At 43.9% G+C, this 18,948-nt stretch overlaps 2 protein-coding genes across 4 annotated transcripts in view; one reads left to right on the forward strand and one right to left on the reverse strand.

Moving 5' to 3' along the window:
• Positions 1-3,770, reverse strand: part of DYDC1 (DPY30 domain containing 1) — a 17,872-nt gene extending 14,102 nt beyond the window's left edge. The window contains exons 1-3 of the mRNA XM_058435787.1: positions 3,644-3,770; positions 2,292-2,461; positions 1,740-1,841 (exon numbers count right to left, since the gene is read on the reverse strand). Of these exons, the coding sequence (XP_058291770.1) occupies positions 1,740-1,841; positions 2,292-2,438 (249 nt within the window). The 5' untranslated portion in view covers positions 2,439-2,461; positions 3,644-3,770. The remainder of the gene's footprint in view (positions 1-1,739; positions 1,842-2,291; positions 2,462-3,643) is intronic.
• The window catches only part of DYDC2 (DPY30 domain containing 2), a 23,523-nt gene extending 5,397 nt beyond the window's left edge, over positions 1-18,126 (forward strand). The window contains exons 1-4 of one of the 3 annotated variants that reach the window (XM_058435786.1): positions 11,773-11,851; positions 12,507-12,662; positions 13,023-13,145; positions 16,743-17,168. In XM_058435786.1, coding sequence (XP_058291769.1) covers positions 12,516-12,662; positions 13,023-13,145; positions 16,743-17,003 — 531 coding nt within the window. In that variant the 5' untranslated portion in view covers positions 11,773-11,851; positions 12,507-12,515 and the 3' untranslated portion in view covers positions 17,004-17,168. Of the gene's footprint in view, positions 1-11,772; positions 11,852-11,972; positions 12,358-12,506; positions 12,663-13,022; positions 13,146-16,742 lie in introns of those variants that run through there. The other 2 variants (XM_058435784.1, XM_032170739.2) reach the window with 2 other exon arrangements.
• Positions 18,127-18,948: the final 822 nt, after the last annotated feature.

An 18,948-nucleotide genomic window follows, 5' to 3' on the forward strand; every position in this document is an offset into this window, starting at 1 on the left:
TATTTTTTCTTCCACCCTACTACAATACATAGGATTCAGTGCACAGTGGATTAGTTCATACCAGTCAACATAATATGGCTAGAGAAACTTGTTATTGATAGTATTGCCAAATTATGCATAAGTAGGATAAAGTAGGCGAGCCAAAGAGAGTTAAGTATCTCCCACTTACGATGTAATTGCCTAGGGGAAGGAGAACCGCTGGGAATTCTGTTATTTTTGATAGACAGGGACATATACCAGCTATAGGAGCTGTAAGAGGAAGGATGGCTCCTCATCCACAGTTGTGGCTGCTGCAGGAAGCACCTGGCCTGTTTGGATGACAGTTTGACACCCAACTCAACACTTTTTAACCTCCTCTCAAGAATAAGCCAATGACTGAAAATGAAGACTCAGAAGCAGTAGAGTTTTCAACAGCCCTATCCTTCTAAGGGGCCTGCAGTTTTCTACCTCAATATCAGGGATAGGAGGTTAGTCAGAGAAGCTATTTGCCAGGTCTATGTTTTTCTTTCTATCCACATACTCAAATAATAGGCTTCTTTCCCCTTTTTAAATACGTAAATTTGAGTCAAGACTGTGGGGTTAAGTATTATCTGGTAGAACCATAGAAGTGGCTTAAATTTAGCTTAGAAGCTCTCTATAAATTAAATCAGTCCAGAAGCCACTCTGGAACTTTCCTCTCTCCAGCTTGTACTCCATGACCCATCCCTTCAACAATTCCCTTACCAATATGTTCAGCTCCCTAATCATGCTACCCCAATCCTGCTTCAATTAAAAGGTCTGCCTGCTCCACTTCTTCACTCAGACATCTGGGCCCAAGTGAAGAGAATCACATCATCACATAACCAAACCAAATGGCACGATTATCAGTGCTTGATCTTCAACTGTTACCAAGTAATGCTAAATTATATCCCTCAACTCTCTCTTCCATTCTCCAAAGCTGCCATTTCTAACTTCACCACTCTGCCCGCACCTCCTACCTTACAACCTTGTTCTTAGCAGGTGAACATGGTGCCTACTTCATTAAAAAGACAGAAACAGTTGTACACAGAAGGTGCTTCCACCAACACCATTCTCTCCTCTTTCCCTTGATTATAATCAAAGAAGTGCCTTCTCCCTGCCTAACCTATGATCCAGGCCCATTTCCTCTCAACTCCATGGTGAGCTGACCCTACGAATCATCTACTCTATTTCCTAACCCATCACCCGCTCACTCCTCCACTACTGTGCTCTTAAATCAAAACAAACACAAAAACATTTCTCCTTGCTCTCAAAATCTCCTTGAAAGCATTGCCTACATTTTCCATCTCCCCTGCCTAAGTCCACCCACCCCCACCACTCCATCCACACTGTTCCCGCCAAATTACGATGGCCTCTGATGAACACTTTTCCATTCAGCAATAGATATGGTTGACCACTCAGATCTCACCAAAACACTCTTTCCCTTTGCCTTCTGTGACAGCACACTCTGTATTTTCCTCTTACCTGGAGGTATGGCATCTTTTGTATCAGCAACAACAGTGTGGAAAGGAATGTGTATGTGTGTATACAAGAAGGCACTCAGGAAAACTCATGGCTGCTGCTTCTCCAGCAAAGAAGACACACACTTCCATAAAGATGAAGATATTAGGAAGCCATATCTAAATAACTGGAGCTGGGAAGTTTATCAACATTTGGGCTGTGCCATGCTGAGGTTGGCATCGTTAATTCCAGTCCCCTCTGAACTCTTCTACTTGCCTCACCTGCTGAAGTAAGAGCTCCTCTGCTTTGAGCCTCTCCATCATTTCCTGCTCCATCAGAGCTAATTCTCTTTCACGCTCCAGCTCGGCCATTTCCTTTTGTCTCTAGCATTGTTTAAAAACAACAGCACACGACTTCTTAGTGAGAAAGCAATTTGTAAAAGCAATCTTGAAAGCACTTAATAGGGACAATTAGGGAAAGTGTTAAGCAAATTATAGCCCATCCCTTTGGAAACGATATAATAATTTGGGAAGATATTTTATCTGAATAATGAGCACAATATTAAAGTTATACATTGTATATGATCACAAGTACATAAACATAAATCTATAAATCTATAGAAAAAAGACTTCCCATGAAAGGAATTACCTAAAAATCTAAATAGAAGTCTTCTTTGGGTAATGTTTTCTCCTTCCTGCTTTTCATGTTGTTCAAGTTTTTGTATAATAAACATTATTTTATAACAGAAAAATAATAATGTTAAACTTTTTTAAAAGCAGACAAGTTGGACCGATTTTTTTTTTCTAATTTCCTAGAAGGAGATTCCTACTTACCAGTTGTTCCATGGTCACATTTTCCTTATACTTGTAAATCCACAATGCTAAATATTCTATTGGATCCACTGGGCGAACTCTTGCCACTTCTGCAAGACCTTGAGTTAAACATGCCCCGAGGTGCTTTTGAAGATATATTGACTCCATTTCTAATTCCTAAATAAAAACTCCTAAAAAGTAAGTGTTTTTGCATTACTGCAGGATATTTTCAATAAAGTCACTATAAAACTAAAGTCCAGTGAGGTGAACAAAGCCTTACATACACCCTGCCCTCAGTCATGGACACCTCCCGTTGGGGGTGTCACAAGCAAGCTGGCCCCAGGAAATTTCTAACAGTTTTTAAAAGGGCTCCATGGAAGTCACTACAACTAACATGGTTTCAAAATCCTGAAGGACTCTCAAGTCCAAGAGTCAGAAAAAGATATTATCATTGATTTCAAGTTTACTTGATGCCAAGTAATGTGGGTCTCATTTAATCCTCACAACATATCTGAAAAATGGGTATCATCATCCCAGTGGGACGATGAGCAAGCCCAGGCACAGAGAGCATAAGTGCACAGTTCAGGATCACACAGCTGGCAGATGAAGGAGACAGGGTTTGTACCCACCTCTTGATTCCAAAACCCTCACCCTAAAGACTACACTAAAATGTTCCTCCTAAGCCATGAAAGCCATTTTTACGAAGCATCACAATAGTTCACCTTTTGAAAAAAAACATTCATAAATTTCCAAGGCCAAAGAATAAAAACTCGGCCTCCAAATAATAATGTATGAAGCTCCTCACAATCTGGCCCCAATTTTCTTTTCAAGTTCACCTCCAGACATCATCTCTCCTGGCCCCAGCACACCCCGGGCTCTAACTCCATGGACAGCCCGACTAATTTTTTTTGTATTTTTAGTAGAGACGGGGTTTCACTGTGTTAGCCAGCATGGTCTCGATCTCCTGACCTCGTGATCCGCCTGCCTCGGCCTCCCAAAGTGCTGGGATTACAAGCGTGAGCCACCGTGCCTGGCCGACCAGATTGTTTTTAAAACAGAAAAGGAGAAATGCAGCAATCAATCTCTTTCAGGTGCTTTGGAAAAATTGATCACCCTCAGATTACCCTTAATATTTTAAGAAATCGTTAAGAAATCCAGACTCTTCTGAGAATCTGATGAAATGTAATCAATTGTTAAACAAATGTATAATGAATATTTGCCGGGCACGGTGGCTCACACCTGTAATCCTAGCACTTTGGGAGGCTGAGGTGGGTGGATCACCTGAGGTCAGGAGTTCGAGACCAGCCTGGCCATAATGGTGAAATGCTGTCTCTACTAAAAATACAAAATTAGCCCAGCGTGGTGGCACATACCTGTAATCCCAGCTACTTGGAAGGCTGAGGCAGGAGAATCACTTGAACCCAGGAGGCAGAGGTTGCAGTGAGCTGAGATTGTGCCATTGCACTCCAGCCTAGGCAACAAGAGCGAAACTTCGTCTGAAAAAAAAAAAAAAGAATACCTATTATAGGTCAGGCACCATGATAGGTACTGGGAATACAAAACTATTGTGAATTGAATGTCTGTGTCCCTAAAAAATCCATATGTTGAAATCCTAACTCCCAAAGTGATGGTATTAGGAGCCTTTGGGAAGTGATTAGATCATTAGTGTGGAGCCCTCACGCATGGGATTAATGCCCTTATAAAAAGAGATGGGAGAGCTTGCTCTCACTCTCTGCCATCTGAGAAGAAAACTAGAAGACAGTCACCTGCACACCAGGCAGAGGGTCCTCACCAGACACCAGAAATGCCAATGCCTTGATTTTGGACTTTCCAGCCTCCAGAATGGTGAGAAATAAATATGTATTGTTTTTAAGCCACCCAGTGTTGGTACTTTGCTACAGCAGCCCAAACTAAAACAAAAACAGTCTCTGCCTTCATGGAACTTATAGATGAGAAGGGAAATATTTAAATCAATAAATATGAAATTGCAGTTAAAATAAGTACTATGAGACCAGACAAGAGGAGTAGCTGATCAAGTCAGGAAAGTTAAAAAAAAAAGCTTCTCTGAGGACATTTGAGCTAAGCTTACATTTACTGAAAAAAAACAGTAAAATTAACATGACAAAGAAGAGAAGGAAGAGTCTTCTAGGTATGAGGAAAGGCCCTGATATAGGAATGAGCATGGCAATTACAGGGGATAGAATGCCATTGTGTCTAAACTTGTCCCTGGACAAATGCATCTAGCATTTTGCATAAAATTTCAGACACAGTGACATCCTGGGGTCCATCCATAATCCCCAATTTTTATTCTATGGATGAACCCCAGGATATCAGTGTCTCTGAAATTTTATGCCATAACCATGTGCATATGCAATATGACAGTGGTGGGAGGGCAAAATGGTATAACTCCTATGGAGGAGAATTTGACAACATCTAGAAAATCACATATGCATTCACCCTTTGACTCATCAATCTTGCTTCTTGGATCCTATCTCAAAGATATAGTTGCAAAAATATGAAATGGCATATGCACACAGTTATTTGCAGCACTATTTACAATAGTCACACTGAAGCACCATCTAAATGTTCGTCAAATTGGGGATTAAGAAGAGCAACACAATGGATTATTATGCAGATGTACAAGAGAATGAAGAAACTAGAGAGTGATCTCTAAGACACAGAATAAAGAAAACGAGGTGCTGCAATTGTATATGATCTGTCATCTTTTGTATTAGCAACAGCAGTGGGGAAAGGAATGTGTATGTGTGTATATATAAACATAGTCATAAAAACTCTAAAAATGGAAAACAAACTGGCACAAATGAACCTAATTCCAAATCAGGTTGATATTGGTGTCTTAACCACACAGAGAAAAGAATTATTACAACTGACTTTGGAATACAGTATCTTCACTGTATTTCTTCAGTAGGATATACCTGAAAGACCAAAACGCTACATAGACATCTTAAAGTCATTTGAAGTGAAGAAAAAAAAAAAGTGAACAGACTCCTGTTGCTGCTTCAGAAAGGTAAAATGTGGGAAGGTAGGAAGGGGGCCATTATCCCTAAAGAGAAAACTTCTGGCCTACCAGTGGGGCCAAGTCAGGGGAGGCTCTGTCTCGGATTTCTGGGCATATCAGTGGGACCCAGGCAAGGCTTGCCAACTCCCTTAGCATGTTCCTGTCTGTGAAACGAGGATAATACCCATCTCTCCTGTGGTAAGCAATGTTATTTTTCACATACACCAATAGGCATCTTGGCTCAACATAAGAAAGCCCTTTCCCACAGAAACAGCTGCCTCCAGCCTGAAGAAGGTGCCACAGAGATGGAAGGAGATTCCTTACCCACACCTGGGAGACAGCTAGCCAGCCAGCCGATTGGGCGGGGGCACCCAGGCAGGGGTGCCAGACTTCTCAACTAAAAACCCAGCTCGCCCAGGTGACTCTGAATTTCAGATAAACAACGAATAACTTTGCATGATACTATATTTGTACCGAAAGTAACTCGTTTATCTGAAATTCAGTTACCTCAGCATGCAGTACCGTATTGTATCTGGCAACCTCCCGGGGCGCTCAGTGTGGTTTTCCCACCCGGGAGTCTGGAAGGGTCTCCCGCAGCCCGCAGAAGACACAGCGCTCCCCGCTCGGGGGGAGCAAGAGGAGGACAGCCGGCCGCTTTCGGGAGCCCCAGGCGCGAAGCGGCCTCTCTCCGCCTCAGGTGAGTCCTGCTCGACGCCCAAGGCCCAACAGTCAGAATGGCCTCTGCCCGCCGGACCCAGCGAAGCTAGGAGAACAAATCTCAAAAACAGTTCGGGCCTTTCCGGTGCGCTCACCCCTACACACGCGCCTGCTCGCCACCCAGGAGCCGCGTCCCGTTGCCAGGCAACGAGAGCGCGCGCCTCAGGAGCCCGTGTAGGCGCCGCAAAGCGGGAGGGGCGCGCGGATAGGTGAGCAGAGGGCACGCGGTGGGCGGCGGAGGGGGAACGCGCAGCAGAAAGGAGGGGGCGTGGGGGGTCGTGCTGCAGAGAGGAGAGGGCGTGCAGGAGTAGGAGCAGGCGGCAGAGTAGAGGGGGCGCGGCAGAGTGGAGGGGGAGTGCAGGAGTAGGAGCCCGCGGCAGAGTAGAGGGGGCGCGGCAGACAGGAGGGGGCGTGCAGGAGTGGGGCCCCCGGCAGAGAGAAGGGGTCGTGCACAAGGGGGCGCGCGCGAGGGGAGGGGGTCAGAGAGGAGGGGGGACGTTCAGGAGGCGGGCGTGCGGCAGAGAGGAGGCGGTGTGCAGGAGGGAGAGCGCGCACGAGGGAGCAACGGGCAGAGAGGAGAGGGAATGCAAGAAGGGGAGCGCGGCAGAGAGTAGCGGGCGCGCTCCAGGGGGCGGGGTCCAGGGAGGAGGGGGCGCGTAGGAGCGGGACGCCAGGCAGAGAGGAGCGGGCACGCGGGAGGGGGTAGTGCGCGCGAGGGGTCGAGGAAAGGCGTATGTGGAGGCGCGCGGGGTGGGTGAGCCGAGGAGACTTGCTACACAGAAACCTGGAGGAGTGGGGGCACACAAAAGAGCAAGGGACCCTGACTGGCAGGCCGGCATGCTCTCGGAGAGATGAAGAGGTGGGGCTTTGAGGAGGAACCAGGAAGGGCAGCCAATCGGAAAAGGGCGGAAGACCTTCCAGAGTCCCTGGAAGACCTTCACTGCAAGCTGCTAATAGCTTGGCAGTTTCACAACTCTGCACCTTTGCTCTTGCTGGTGACCTCTGCTTGGTCTTTTCAGAACCAATTCGGGTGCCCCACCACCGGGAAGCCGTCCAGTCTCCACCAGGCCCAAGCCCTTGCAGTCTTCCCTGGCCTAGTCGTCTGTGCATGTACTAGCCTTTCGCGTGCTTTCAGCTTATGGGTGGGGCAGTGCCAGGCAAGAGAGGCCTTAGTAGATGTTAGTTGAGATAGTAAATGCCATAGTGGGCGCGGAAAAATCAAAGGGAAGCATGGGCGCAGATGTCAGAGCTCTCTCAATGAATAAGTCAAGAAATATTTACTGAGCTCCCAGTGTGCCAAGCATGGGCAGTATACAGTAAACAAAGACAACCCCTATTCTTATTACCTTGCCTCAGGGAAGCTCTGGGAAACACTGAAAAATAGCCTCTCCCCCCACTGGTGAGTGTACCCTAAGTTGGTCTGAGTGGGCTTTAAAAGGCATTCCCTTGGCCAGGCGCAGTGGCTCACGCCTGTAATCCTAGCACTTTGGGAGGCGGAGGTGGGCGGATCACCTGAGGTGAGGAATTCGAGACCAGCCTGGCCAATGTGGAGAAACCCCATCTCTACCAAAAATACGAAAATTAGCTGGGCATGGTGGCGCACACCTGTAATCCCAGCTCCTCGGGAGGCTGAGACAGCGGAATTGCTTGAACCAAGGAGGCAGAGATTGCAGTGAGATGAGATTGCACCCCTGCACTCCAGCCTGGGTGACAGAGTGAGGCTCTCTCTTAAAAATACAAAATAAAAGGCATCCCCCTTGACTCCTTCCCTTCCAGCCCTCACATTGTGGCTCTATGCTGGTTCTACTGTCTTTGTACCATATCTTAGTGACTGTTGGGCAAACACATTTCATTCAGATCATTGTTGAAAATGGGCAATTTAGAGTAGGTGGAGGTATGCCAATACGGCTTGCCACATGTAACCAGTGTGGCAGCCACCCAATGACCAGAGAATGCAGAGTTGGTGATTCTGCCTTCTGGGAAGGACAGTTCTACAGTGATCGAGGCAAAGTAGATTGGTAACTACAGGTTGCTTGGAGATTTTATTAACATGCAGGTTCTGAATCTGTGGGGTGGGGTTGGACTTGAGATTCTGCATCTCGACAAGTCCCAATGTGTCCGGAATTGGTGGGTTCTTGGTCTCACTGACAAGAATGAAGCCACGGACCCTCACGGTGAGTGTTACAGTTCTTAAAGGCGGCGTGTCTGGAGTTTGTTCCTTCTGATGTTCGGATGTGTTCAGAGTTTCTTCCTTCTAGTGGGTTCGTGGTCTCGCTAACCTCAGAAGTGAAACTGCAGACCTCTGCGGTGAGTGTTACAGCTCATAAAGGCGGTACAGACCCAAAGAGTGAGCAGCAGCAAGATTTATTGCAAAGAGCGAAATAACAAAGCTTCCACGCTGTGGAAGTGGACCTGTGCGGGTTGCCACTGCTGGTTCAGGCAGCCTGCTTTTATTCCCTTATCTGGCCCTACCCACATCGTGCTGATTGGTTCATTTTACAGAGAGCTGATTGGTCTGTTTTACAGAGAGCTGATTGGTCCATTTTGACAGGGTGCTGATTGGTGTGTTTACAATCCTTGAGCTAGACACAAAAGTTCTCCAAGTCCCCACTAGATTCGCTAGACACAGAGCACTGATTGGTGCATTTACAAACCTTGAGCTAGACACAGGGTGCTGATTGGTGCATTTACAAACCTTGAGGTAGACATAGAGTGCTGATTGGTGTATTTACAATCCCTTAGCTAGACATAAAGGTTCTCCAAGTCCCCAGTAGACTCAGGAGCTCAGCTGGCTTCACCTGGTGGATCCCGCACCAGGGCTGCAGGTGGAGCTGCCTGCCAGTCCCACATAGTGCACCGGCACTCCTCAGCCCTTGGGTGGTTGATGGGACCAGGCACCGCAGAGCAGTGGGTGGCGCTCATCGGGGAGGCTGGGGCGGCACAGGAGCCCACGGTGGGGGGGAGGCTCGGGCATAGTGGGCTGCAGGTCCTGAGCCCTGCCCCGTGGAGAGGCAGTTGAGGCCCGGCAAGAATTCGAGCAAAGTGCTGGCAGGCCAGTACTGCTGGGGGACCCAGCGCACCCTCCGCAGCTGCTGGCCCAGGTGCTAAGCTCCTCACTGCCTGGGGCCTGCGGTGCTGGCCGGCTGATCTGAGTGCGGGGCCCACCGAGCCCACGCCCACCCGGAACTTGCGCTGGCCTGCGAGCGCCGCGTGCGGCCCCGGTTCCTGCCCATGCCTCTCCCTCCACACCTCCCTGCAAGCAGAGGGAGCCGGCTCCGGCCTTGGCCAGCCCAGAGAGGGGCTCCCACAGTGCAGCGGCAGGCTGAAGGGCTCCTCAAGCATGGCCAGAGTGGGCGCCGAGGCCAAGGAGGTGCCAAGAACAAGCAAGGGCTGAGAGGGCTGCCAGCACGCTGTCACCTCTCACCCAGGTGATGGAATGCTGCTGGTCATCTGTCATCAGACCAGCTTTGAGTAAGAGGGGTGTAGAAGTTTGTTTATCCAAATGCATTGGTTCAAGTGGGCCACACAGATTGGCAGGAGACACCACCCACCTCTGTCCCCACTCTCCATCACTACCCCACTCAATTTTTTTTTAATCCCCTTACAGGTCTTGGGGTCAGAAGTCCAAAATGAATCTTAGAGAGCTAAAACCAAAGTGTCAGCAGGGCAGGTTCCTCAGGAGGCTCTGGGGAGAATCCATTTTCTTTTCTTTTCCAGCTTCTAGAGGATACCCTTGGGTCAAGGCCCTGAATCACGTCCCTTTTTCTCCCTTGGCTCTGTCATCACCTTCCCTGTCTGACCATACTGTGTCCCACTTAATAGTGACACCTGTGATTACATTGTTCCTACTCAGATAATCCAGGATAATCCCCCATCTCAAGAACCTTAATTTAATCACAGTTACAAAGTCTCTTTTGCCATTTAAGGTGACATATTCGTAGGTTCCAGGTATTCAGACATAGACACATTTGGGAGTCATTATTCAGCCCTAGAACAAGGACATTCTCTTACTCATATTTCCATTATTCAAAATTAAGAAATTTAACTTAGATAAATTACATCACACAATCTACATTTCACATTCAATTCAACCAATTTTCCCAACAATGCCCTTCATAGAATTATTTCTTCTTCTTTTCTTTCTTTTTTTTTTAGACAGGGTCTCACTCTGTCACCCAGGTTGGAGTGCAGTGGTGAGATCTCAACGCATTGCAGCCACAACCTCCTGGGCTCAAGTGATCCTTCCACCTCAGCCCCGCCCCCAACCCCTCCAAGTAGCTGGGACTACAGGTGTGCGCCATCACACCTGGCTAATTTTTGTATTTTTTGTGGAGACAGAGTTTTGCCTTGTTGCCCAGGCTGGTCTCAAACCGCTGAGCTCAAGTGATCCTCCTGCCTCAGCCTCCCAAAGTGCTGGGTTTATAGGCGTGCACCACCATGCCCAGCTGAATTATTTTTTCTTGCCCAGGCCCAATCTAGGATCATGTGTTACATGTAGTTATTATAGCTGTTCAATCTCCTTTGATCTATAATAGTTACTCTTTTTTTTTTCATAACCTCAACATTTTTAAGAGTACAAGGTAGTTGCTTTGGATTTATTTGATGTTTCTTCAATTACATTCAAATATTGCATTTTAGGCAGGAATCCACGGAAATGTTTTATGTACCATAAGAAGTGCATCACATCAGGAGGCACTTGATGTCACTTTGTTCCTTTATTGGTGATGTTTACTTTGATTACTTGGTTAAGGTTTTGTTGGCCAGGTTTTGCCACTGTAAAATTTCTGTATTTCCTTTGGAATTAATACTTAATTTGTGAGAAGAAACTTTGAGACTATGCATATATCTTATTCCTTGTCAAATATTCACCCAGGTTTAGCACTCATTAACTCATTGATGATCCTGCTTTGATTCAGTTATACTATGGTGATGAGAAAATGGCAGTTTTTTAAAACTCCATTATTCTCCCCACATTTATTAGTTGGCATTCTACTTTAACAAAGAACTTTTCCTTCTTCCTTCTTAATCTACTTATATATTCTCATATGGACTCATGGATTCTTATTTTATTCTGTAAGTTATAATCCATTACAGTCACTATTTTAATGGTCAAACTGCCCCAGATTTGACTAGTAGGAGCCCCTTCAAGCTGGCTTCTCTGTCCCCAACCATTGTATTTTTTAGAATTTTCTTACTTTCTGGCACAACAAAATGTTCCAGGCTCATTAGACTTGTCCTGCCCCAGCCTTGGAATCAGCCATTTCTCCAAGGAGCCCTGATTCCTCTTAAGTGACGAAGGCTATTTACAAGCAAGGTTTATATGCTCAGTGTGCTCATTGCTACTGAAGTGTTTCGGTTTCAAGGCCCTTGCAGTGGAGAGAGCTAGGAAATATTTTTTTCTATATCCATAAGATAGATATGTATAAAATAGATATGCATATCTGTCTACCTGTTTTTCCTTCCTTAAGCTAAAATATGGGGAGTAGGGGGGGCAAATTGAAAAATGCCTCCAGAAAATGTTAAGGCTAGATCTGAGCTTTTATTATTTGCTGGGCTCTTTTGGAATTAAAATGTGTCAACTTCAGGAATATGGAATCTGTCAGGAGGAGGCCAGGTCCTAGGTCATTTCATGGCACAATCCTCCACTGAATAGTGTAATAAGCACTTAACTCTGTGCCTGGCTAAGTGCCTGGTGTGTGTTTATTATCTCCTCTAATCTAATTATTACGAGCTACATACTTTTGTTACTTTTATTTTACAGATGAGAAAACTGAGGCTGAGAGAGACTGAGTCACTTGCTGAAGATCACACAGCTAATAGGTGGCAGAATCAGGACTGGAACTTGGTCTGTCTTATTCCAGAATGTGCATTCCTACTGCCACAATTCCCTGCACTCCTAAGTTGGGCTACATTGCCTCCAGCTCTTGAAATATGATGACTAGCAAATCCTTAAGTAATAGAGAATGGAATATTATATCAGGTGCTAGCAGAGCTCCTGACAAGCAATAGCTGCAGCACCAACATTTTCCCTCTCTCTTCTTCCCAGTGCATTTCCATGGTCCGTTGTGAAATAAATGAGCCTATCTTACCTGTGTCATAGATGACTGTAGCCTCCAACCTCACAATAGCACAGCCTGCTGGGTGCTCAGAGCCCCTCCCCAGGACCTCCTGCCTGCTCCTTTATTTTCTCTCTACTCAAGGGCAGAAATGTGTGGGTAAGGGGAGGCCTTAGCCACTCTTATCACCAAGGTACCAACCTCCTCCCAAGCCTGATAAACCCTAGGACCTGCACTGTCTGACCTAGTGCGACTGGAGAGCTTTAGAAAAAAGTCCATTTGAATATAAGAGCATGTAAGTGTTTGTTGGTTCTTTTGGGAAGGGTGTGATCCAGAAGCATCTCATATTTATCCTGAAATAAATCTGAATTGGTTAGAATGTGTCTATTTTTAATATCAGATTAAGTTCGTAAAATAGTGTGACTTTGTTTTGATGTTTTCCAGGCTGCCAGGATGGAAACTAACTACCTGAAGAGGTGCTTTGGAAATTGCCTGGCCCAGGCACTGGCAGAGGTGGCGAAGGTTCGGCCCAGTGACCCAATAGAATACCTGGCTCACTGGCTTTATCATTACGGGAAAACAGCGAAAGCAAAAGAAGAGGTGTGTATGTGCACTGGGATTTAGGGAGGGCCCAGCTTTCCCAGAGTAATTTGAAAGCCAAGACACAAGGCAGGATTCTGGAGCTGGCCTGGGGAATTTTTTGGTTTATTTGACTTGCTCTTAGAGCCAGATATCCCTGAAGCATGGGGATCCTGGGGGCTAACTCAGAGGAGTGGGGCTTCAACTCAGAGGAGCTGCAGAGATGAAGGGTTTGTAACTACTAGCAGGCTAAAGCTAGTTACAAGAGGAAACTCAACAGGCCCAAAGAGCCCACAGCCCAAATCAGTCCCCAGTGAGGGGGCCCCGTTTATAAGGCTTCCCTGGGTGCTGACCTGATTCGACTCTGTCACCTCACCCCAGAATAGGGAAAAGAAGATCCAGCTGCAGGAGGAATATGACAGTAGCCTCAAGGAAATGGAAATGACAGAAATGCTGAAACAGGAAGAGTATCAGATTCAACAGAATTATGAAAAGTGTCACAAGGTAGAGAGAAGGACTCAGCTTTGGGTTGCCACACACATCCCAACGATGGACTCCAGGAAAGCCACAAGTCCGCCCAGTCCCAATCCAAGGCACATTAAGGGTCCCTTTAGCTTGATTTTCAATATATATGCAAGAATTCACATATTTGCATATAAACCAATGTTATTGACAATCTTTGTTAATGAAAAAAGGAGATGTTAAAAGACAAATTTGTCTTAGATTTTAGGAAATACTCTGGTGTTACTGATTTTAAAAAAATCTGATTTTTTTTTTTTTTTTGAGATGGAGTCTCACTCTGTTGCCCAGGCTGGAGCGCAGTGGCGCGATCTCGGCTCACTACAGCCTCTGCTTCCCAGGTTTAAGTGATTCTCCTTCCTCAGCCCCCCGAGTATCTGGGACTACAGGCACATGCCACCACACCTGGCTAATTTCTTTTTTTTTTTTTTTTAGTAGAGACAGGGTTTTACCATGTTAACCAGGATGGTCTCGATCTCCTGACCTCGTGATCTGCCCACCTTGGCCTCCCAAAGTGCTGGGAATACAGGCCTGAGCCACCATGCCTGGCCAAAAAATCTGATTTTTAAAAAATCTATTCACTTGGAACAAATATTTTTTCATATAAGATCCTTTGAGCCCTTTTCAAGTAGTAATCAATATTTTTCAGAAACCAAATATGGTTGTTATCCGTGCATACTTCAGATATTTAACTTACTATTTAGTATTTGGTTTATTATGTTCTATTTACTTTTTTGTGAAACTTGAGATGCCTCCTCTGTGATGCTATAATATTAGATGTAAGTTATTAAACTGGAATAGCTGAAGACAACTCGGCATTCGTCAGTCTGACAAGCCTATCTTTTACCTCCCACAGTTTTTTTCACAATCTCCTGAAAAACACCTTATGCTATTCTATGCTTTCTACAAAGTAGTAGATACCTGGATAGAGAGTCATCTCAGTTGCAATGTTGGGTTTGATATCTGACATCTTTTTAACTATCACTATACTCTGTGCATTAAAGTCTTTAATGCAGTCCATTACAATTCACCAGCATTTGCTAGCTTCCAAGCCAATTTGAAGACATGAAAATATTAAGCTTATTTACATTTACACTAATATACTCAACATCCTCATAAAGAATATATTTGCTTTTTAAGCCTGGATGTCTTGTAAATAAATTAAATCAAAAGATAGTTCATTCTATTGTTTGACAATAGTCTAAAGGAACTCTCCCTCAGGAAGAATTCCTTCTTTAAGCAATTGTTTGGAGATAGGAGAGGTGAGGATCATTCAGCAAAATTTGTCATCACCTTGCTACCCGTCTCTAATCCATGTCTAACACCATGCTTTACTGTTAATAGAAATAGAAATATATAAGGCAATAAGAAATATATAAAGAAGACTCCAAAACTCCACCCTAGTTTTATGGTAGCTTTATTAAAGAAAATTTCTCGGCTCACAGCAATATTTTGAATTGTCTTTTTGTGTTTCACTGAGGTTTTGCATCCTGCAGCAATATTCTTTAACAAGATTTAGATAAGTAAATGGTATGTCATTCTTTTGCCAAGTGTGTGATGTAGGCAGTTGTAAGAGAAGATGGGAAATGATAACAAGCACAATGTCCAGACTATGTGCAAGTTCTCAGTTTTAGGAAAGAGTTCATGTGTAGGTCGTGATTATGGAAATTGATTCCCTATGTTAGAAGGAAATAAAGAGAACCCAAGAGTGATCTAGAATGAAGCAAATTTATAGTTTACCTGGCAAGAGAGAGCCACACATTAAGATGTGAGTTACTCTCCAAGCAAACTTTGACAAGGCTAAATAAAGGACAAAGAGGCAGAGGTGTATCAAAACGACAAGATTCCAAGTTCTGGTTTCTGATTGATTCAAGTTGGATTACAAACTGTTCCTTGCTATTGGTCACCTTCACATTTTGTGTGACTAGTGCTGGGAAAACCAATTTCAAACTGGCCCAGGATGGGTTGCATAAAATTTCAGCAGGACTGCTAAGTTTACCTGATGAACTGATATGCATATACTCAAAGCTTTGCAGTTTTTTCCTTAATCTCTTTAAAAACAAAAAAACATCGTGACTTGGGTACAGGTTAGCGAGTCTTTGAGTACCCCAGATTGAATACTGCTTATCTAGTGGATATATCAAAAGAGGAATAGAAACAGAATACTATGTATGGTAGGGCTGATACCCAATTATCCAAATCAAAAAGTATCCATGGAGGAGGTAGAATTTGAGTCAGGCAGAGGTTATCCTTGGTATTGATATCTCTTCATTAAGCAGATGCAGCTTTAAGTAAACCATAATTTTGTTTTTGAGTCAGAAGATAACTCCTATTGTTTATAAAGATCTAAACTATACAAATGTTTTAGAAATACATGTTTATAGAATCAATAGATATTTGCTGTATAGACTCAATAGTTTGAAGTTTAGAAGGGTCTCAGAGACCATGTGGACAAGGATGAGCCCCATAGGGCTCATTGTAGAATGGACCTGTACGACTTCCAGGCAAAGACTGGAGTGGAGGGGGTCAGTAGAGCCTAAGATCCAAGGATTCCTACCTCAGCCAGGGACATGGATGTTAGACTGCTCAACATTGTCTCATAGGGCACTGAAGCTCTGTTTGTTTTTTTCTTGTGTGGTTCAGTTTGGATAATTTCTACCCATCTACCTTCATGTTTACTGACCATTTCTTCTGCAATGCCCTATATCCTATCTGGGGATTCTGTGAATTTTTTCACTTCAGATATTGTACTTTTCAGTTCTAGAATATCTATTTAGTTTTTTAAATATAATTTCCATTTTCTCTGCTGATACATCTTAACTTTCACATTATGTCCATTTTCTACCCTGGATTTTTGAAAATATTTATAATAGCTGTCCTTGTCTGTTAATTCCATCATCTGTGTCATTTTGGGACCTTTTTCTTTCTTTTTTTTTTTTTGTTTTTGAGACAGAGTCTCCCTTTGTCACCCAAGCTGGAGTGCAGTGGCGAGATCTTGGCTCACTGCAACCTCCGCCTCCCGGGTTCAAGTGATTCTCCTGCCTCAGCCTCCCAAGTAGCTGGGATTACAGGCACCCACCACCACACCCAGCTATTTTTTTTATTTTTAGTAGAGACAGGGTTTCACCATGTTGGCCAGGCTGGTCTCAAACTCCTGACCTCATGATCCGCCCACCTCGGCCTCCCAAAGTGCTGGGATTACAGGCATAAGCCACCGCTCCCAGCCCATTCTGGGGCCTTTTTCTATTGAATACTTTTCCTCGAGATTATGGTTCACATTTTCCTACTTTTTTACTTCTGGTAATTATTCCTTGTGTTCTGGACATTGTAGAGGACATTTTGTAGGGAGTCTAGATTGTGTTGTTTTCCATTAAAAGATGTTGGGTTTTGTTCTGGCAGGCAGTTAAATTATTGGTGAATCAACTTGATCCTATAGGTTTGGTTTTATGCTTTGTTAAAGCAGGGCTATTTCAGTTTGGTTCTTAGTCTCTGGCATGAAAATAGCAGTATTGTGTTTTTGCCATACATCTTGTATGCTTTAGTCTCTAATAATAACTTTTCAGCTTTTTTTTTTCTATTTAGGAACTGACTTCTGAAACTGTTTCCACAAAGACCATATTCAGGCAGGAGGACACAAACCCCCTTGAGAAGGAGGCCTTGAAGCAGGAATTCCTTCCAGGTACTTTCAGTCTGATTCCAGGAATGCCTCAACAGGTTCCTCCTTCAGAGTCTGCTGACCAGATTGACTGGAACTTCAAAATGCCACAAGAAATAAATTACAAGGAGGCTTTTCAGCATGAAGTTGCTCATGAAATGCCTCCTGGCTCCAAATCTCCTTCTTAGGTTACCAGAAGGTAGATGCTTCTGATTTATTTCTCTCAAAGCTGGAAGCCAAGAAAATGGCCAGCTAGAACCAAGATTTAAGGGGCTGTAAAAGGAGAGTTCAGGGACTCTCCAGCCTACTCCTATTCTGAAAAACCCTTAATCATGTGGATATTTGAACTAGTTATAGGATAAAATAAACTCAGAATAAGGATTTAAAACAAGTAACCAAATGGCTGTGACTTTTTCCTCTTGTTTTATCAATGTTCTGGAGACTACACAGTGAAAACACATCTGTTGGGGTGATCAGACCCAACACCAGGCCGTGGGAGCTACAGAGTCAGGCAGAGTCAATGGAATGAGAAAAGCCAAGTTAAGAGAGAAAGTGGGACCAGGGGGCCAACACTAGTATGGAGGCTGTGGAGGCCCTGAGCTCTGGAAGCCCACGCTATTTATTGGTGATCAAACAAAGAAACAGGTGGTGAGGATGTGGGGCTTGAAAGGAAGTAGTGTATCAAGCGAATGAACTACAGCTGTGACGGTTTAGCATTTTCTTTTAAACATGGCTACTGGAGATAACGGGAGTGCTAGAAGCAAGGAGTCAGCAAGTTTGGACACATTACAAAGGCCATGAGGGGTTTTATCCTGGACCCTGGACATGTTCCAAGCCCTGCCTCAGCTTTTCTCCTAACACTAAGCTTTCCTCCCAACACACATCCATCTCATGTGTTCATGTCTTAACTTTTGCTTCACTTCACAGTCAGGCCTTTCAGAGTATTTTTTACACATATCCTGGAGTCCACCTATGTCACTGACAGCAGATATTTTTCTTCAATATATATTACCAATTTTTTAATACTTTTTTTCAATTTTTGTAATTGTGGTAAAATACATGTAAGACGTACCATCTTAACCATTTTTAAATGTACAGATCAGTTGTATTAAGTAGATTCATATTCTTGTGGAACCATCACCACCATCCAGCTGCAAAACTCTTTCATCTTGCAAAACTGAAACTCTACACCCATTAAACAATAACTCGCCATTTCTCCCTCTCCCCAGCCCCTGGCAACCACCATTCTTTCTGTCTCCGTGATTTAGATTACTCTGTAAGTATGTTGTATAAATGGACTCATACAATATTTGTCTTTTTTGTGACTGGCTTATTTCATTTAGCATAATGTCCTCCAGGTTCATTCATGCTGTAGCATGTATCAGAATTTCCTTCCTTTTTAAGGTGGAATAATATTCTGTTGTATGTTTATACCACGTTTTACATATCCATTTATTTCATTGTCCATCAATGGGCATTCATCCATCAGGATATGTTCACATTTTAGCAATTGTGAATAATGCTGCTGTGAACATGACTCTACAAATATCTCTTCAAGACCCTGCTTTCAGGTCTTTTGAGTATATGCCCAGAAGTAGAATTGCTGGATCATATGGTAATTCTGTTTTTAATTTTTTGGGAAACCGCCATTCTGTTTTCCACAGCAGCTGTACCATTTTACATTCCCACCAACAGTGCACAGGGTTCCAATTTCTCCACATCCTCGCCAACACTTGTTATTTTGTTGTTGTTGTTGTTGTTGTTGTTGTTGTTTTGATAGTAACCATCCTAATGGATATGAGGTGGTATCTCATTGTAGTTTTGATTTGCACTTCCCTTATAATGAGTGATGTTAAGTCTGTACTTATTGGCCATTTGTATATCTTTTTTGGAAAAATGCCTATTCAAGTCCTTTGCCCATTTTTTCATTGCATTTTTTTTTTTGCTGTTGAGTTTTAGGAGTTCTACATATATTCTAGATGTTAATCCCTTATCAAATATATGATTTGCAAATATTTTCTCCCATGCTGTGAACAAATGAACTGTTGCCTTTTCACTGTGTTGATAATGATGACAAGTATTTTGAAACAACTTAAATGGCAGTAAACCTTAAAAGTTTGAAAAAAATGTTTT

Source organism: Hylobates moloch, unplaced genomic scaffold, assembly GCF_009828535.3.
Source record: "Hylobates moloch isolate HMO894 unplaced genomic scaffold, HMol_V3 SCAFFOLD_3, whole genome shotgun sequence".
In the NCBI taxonomy this organism is placed as follows: domain Eukaryota; kingdom Metazoa; phylum Chordata; class Mammalia; order Primates; family Hylobatidae; genus Hylobates; species Hylobates moloch.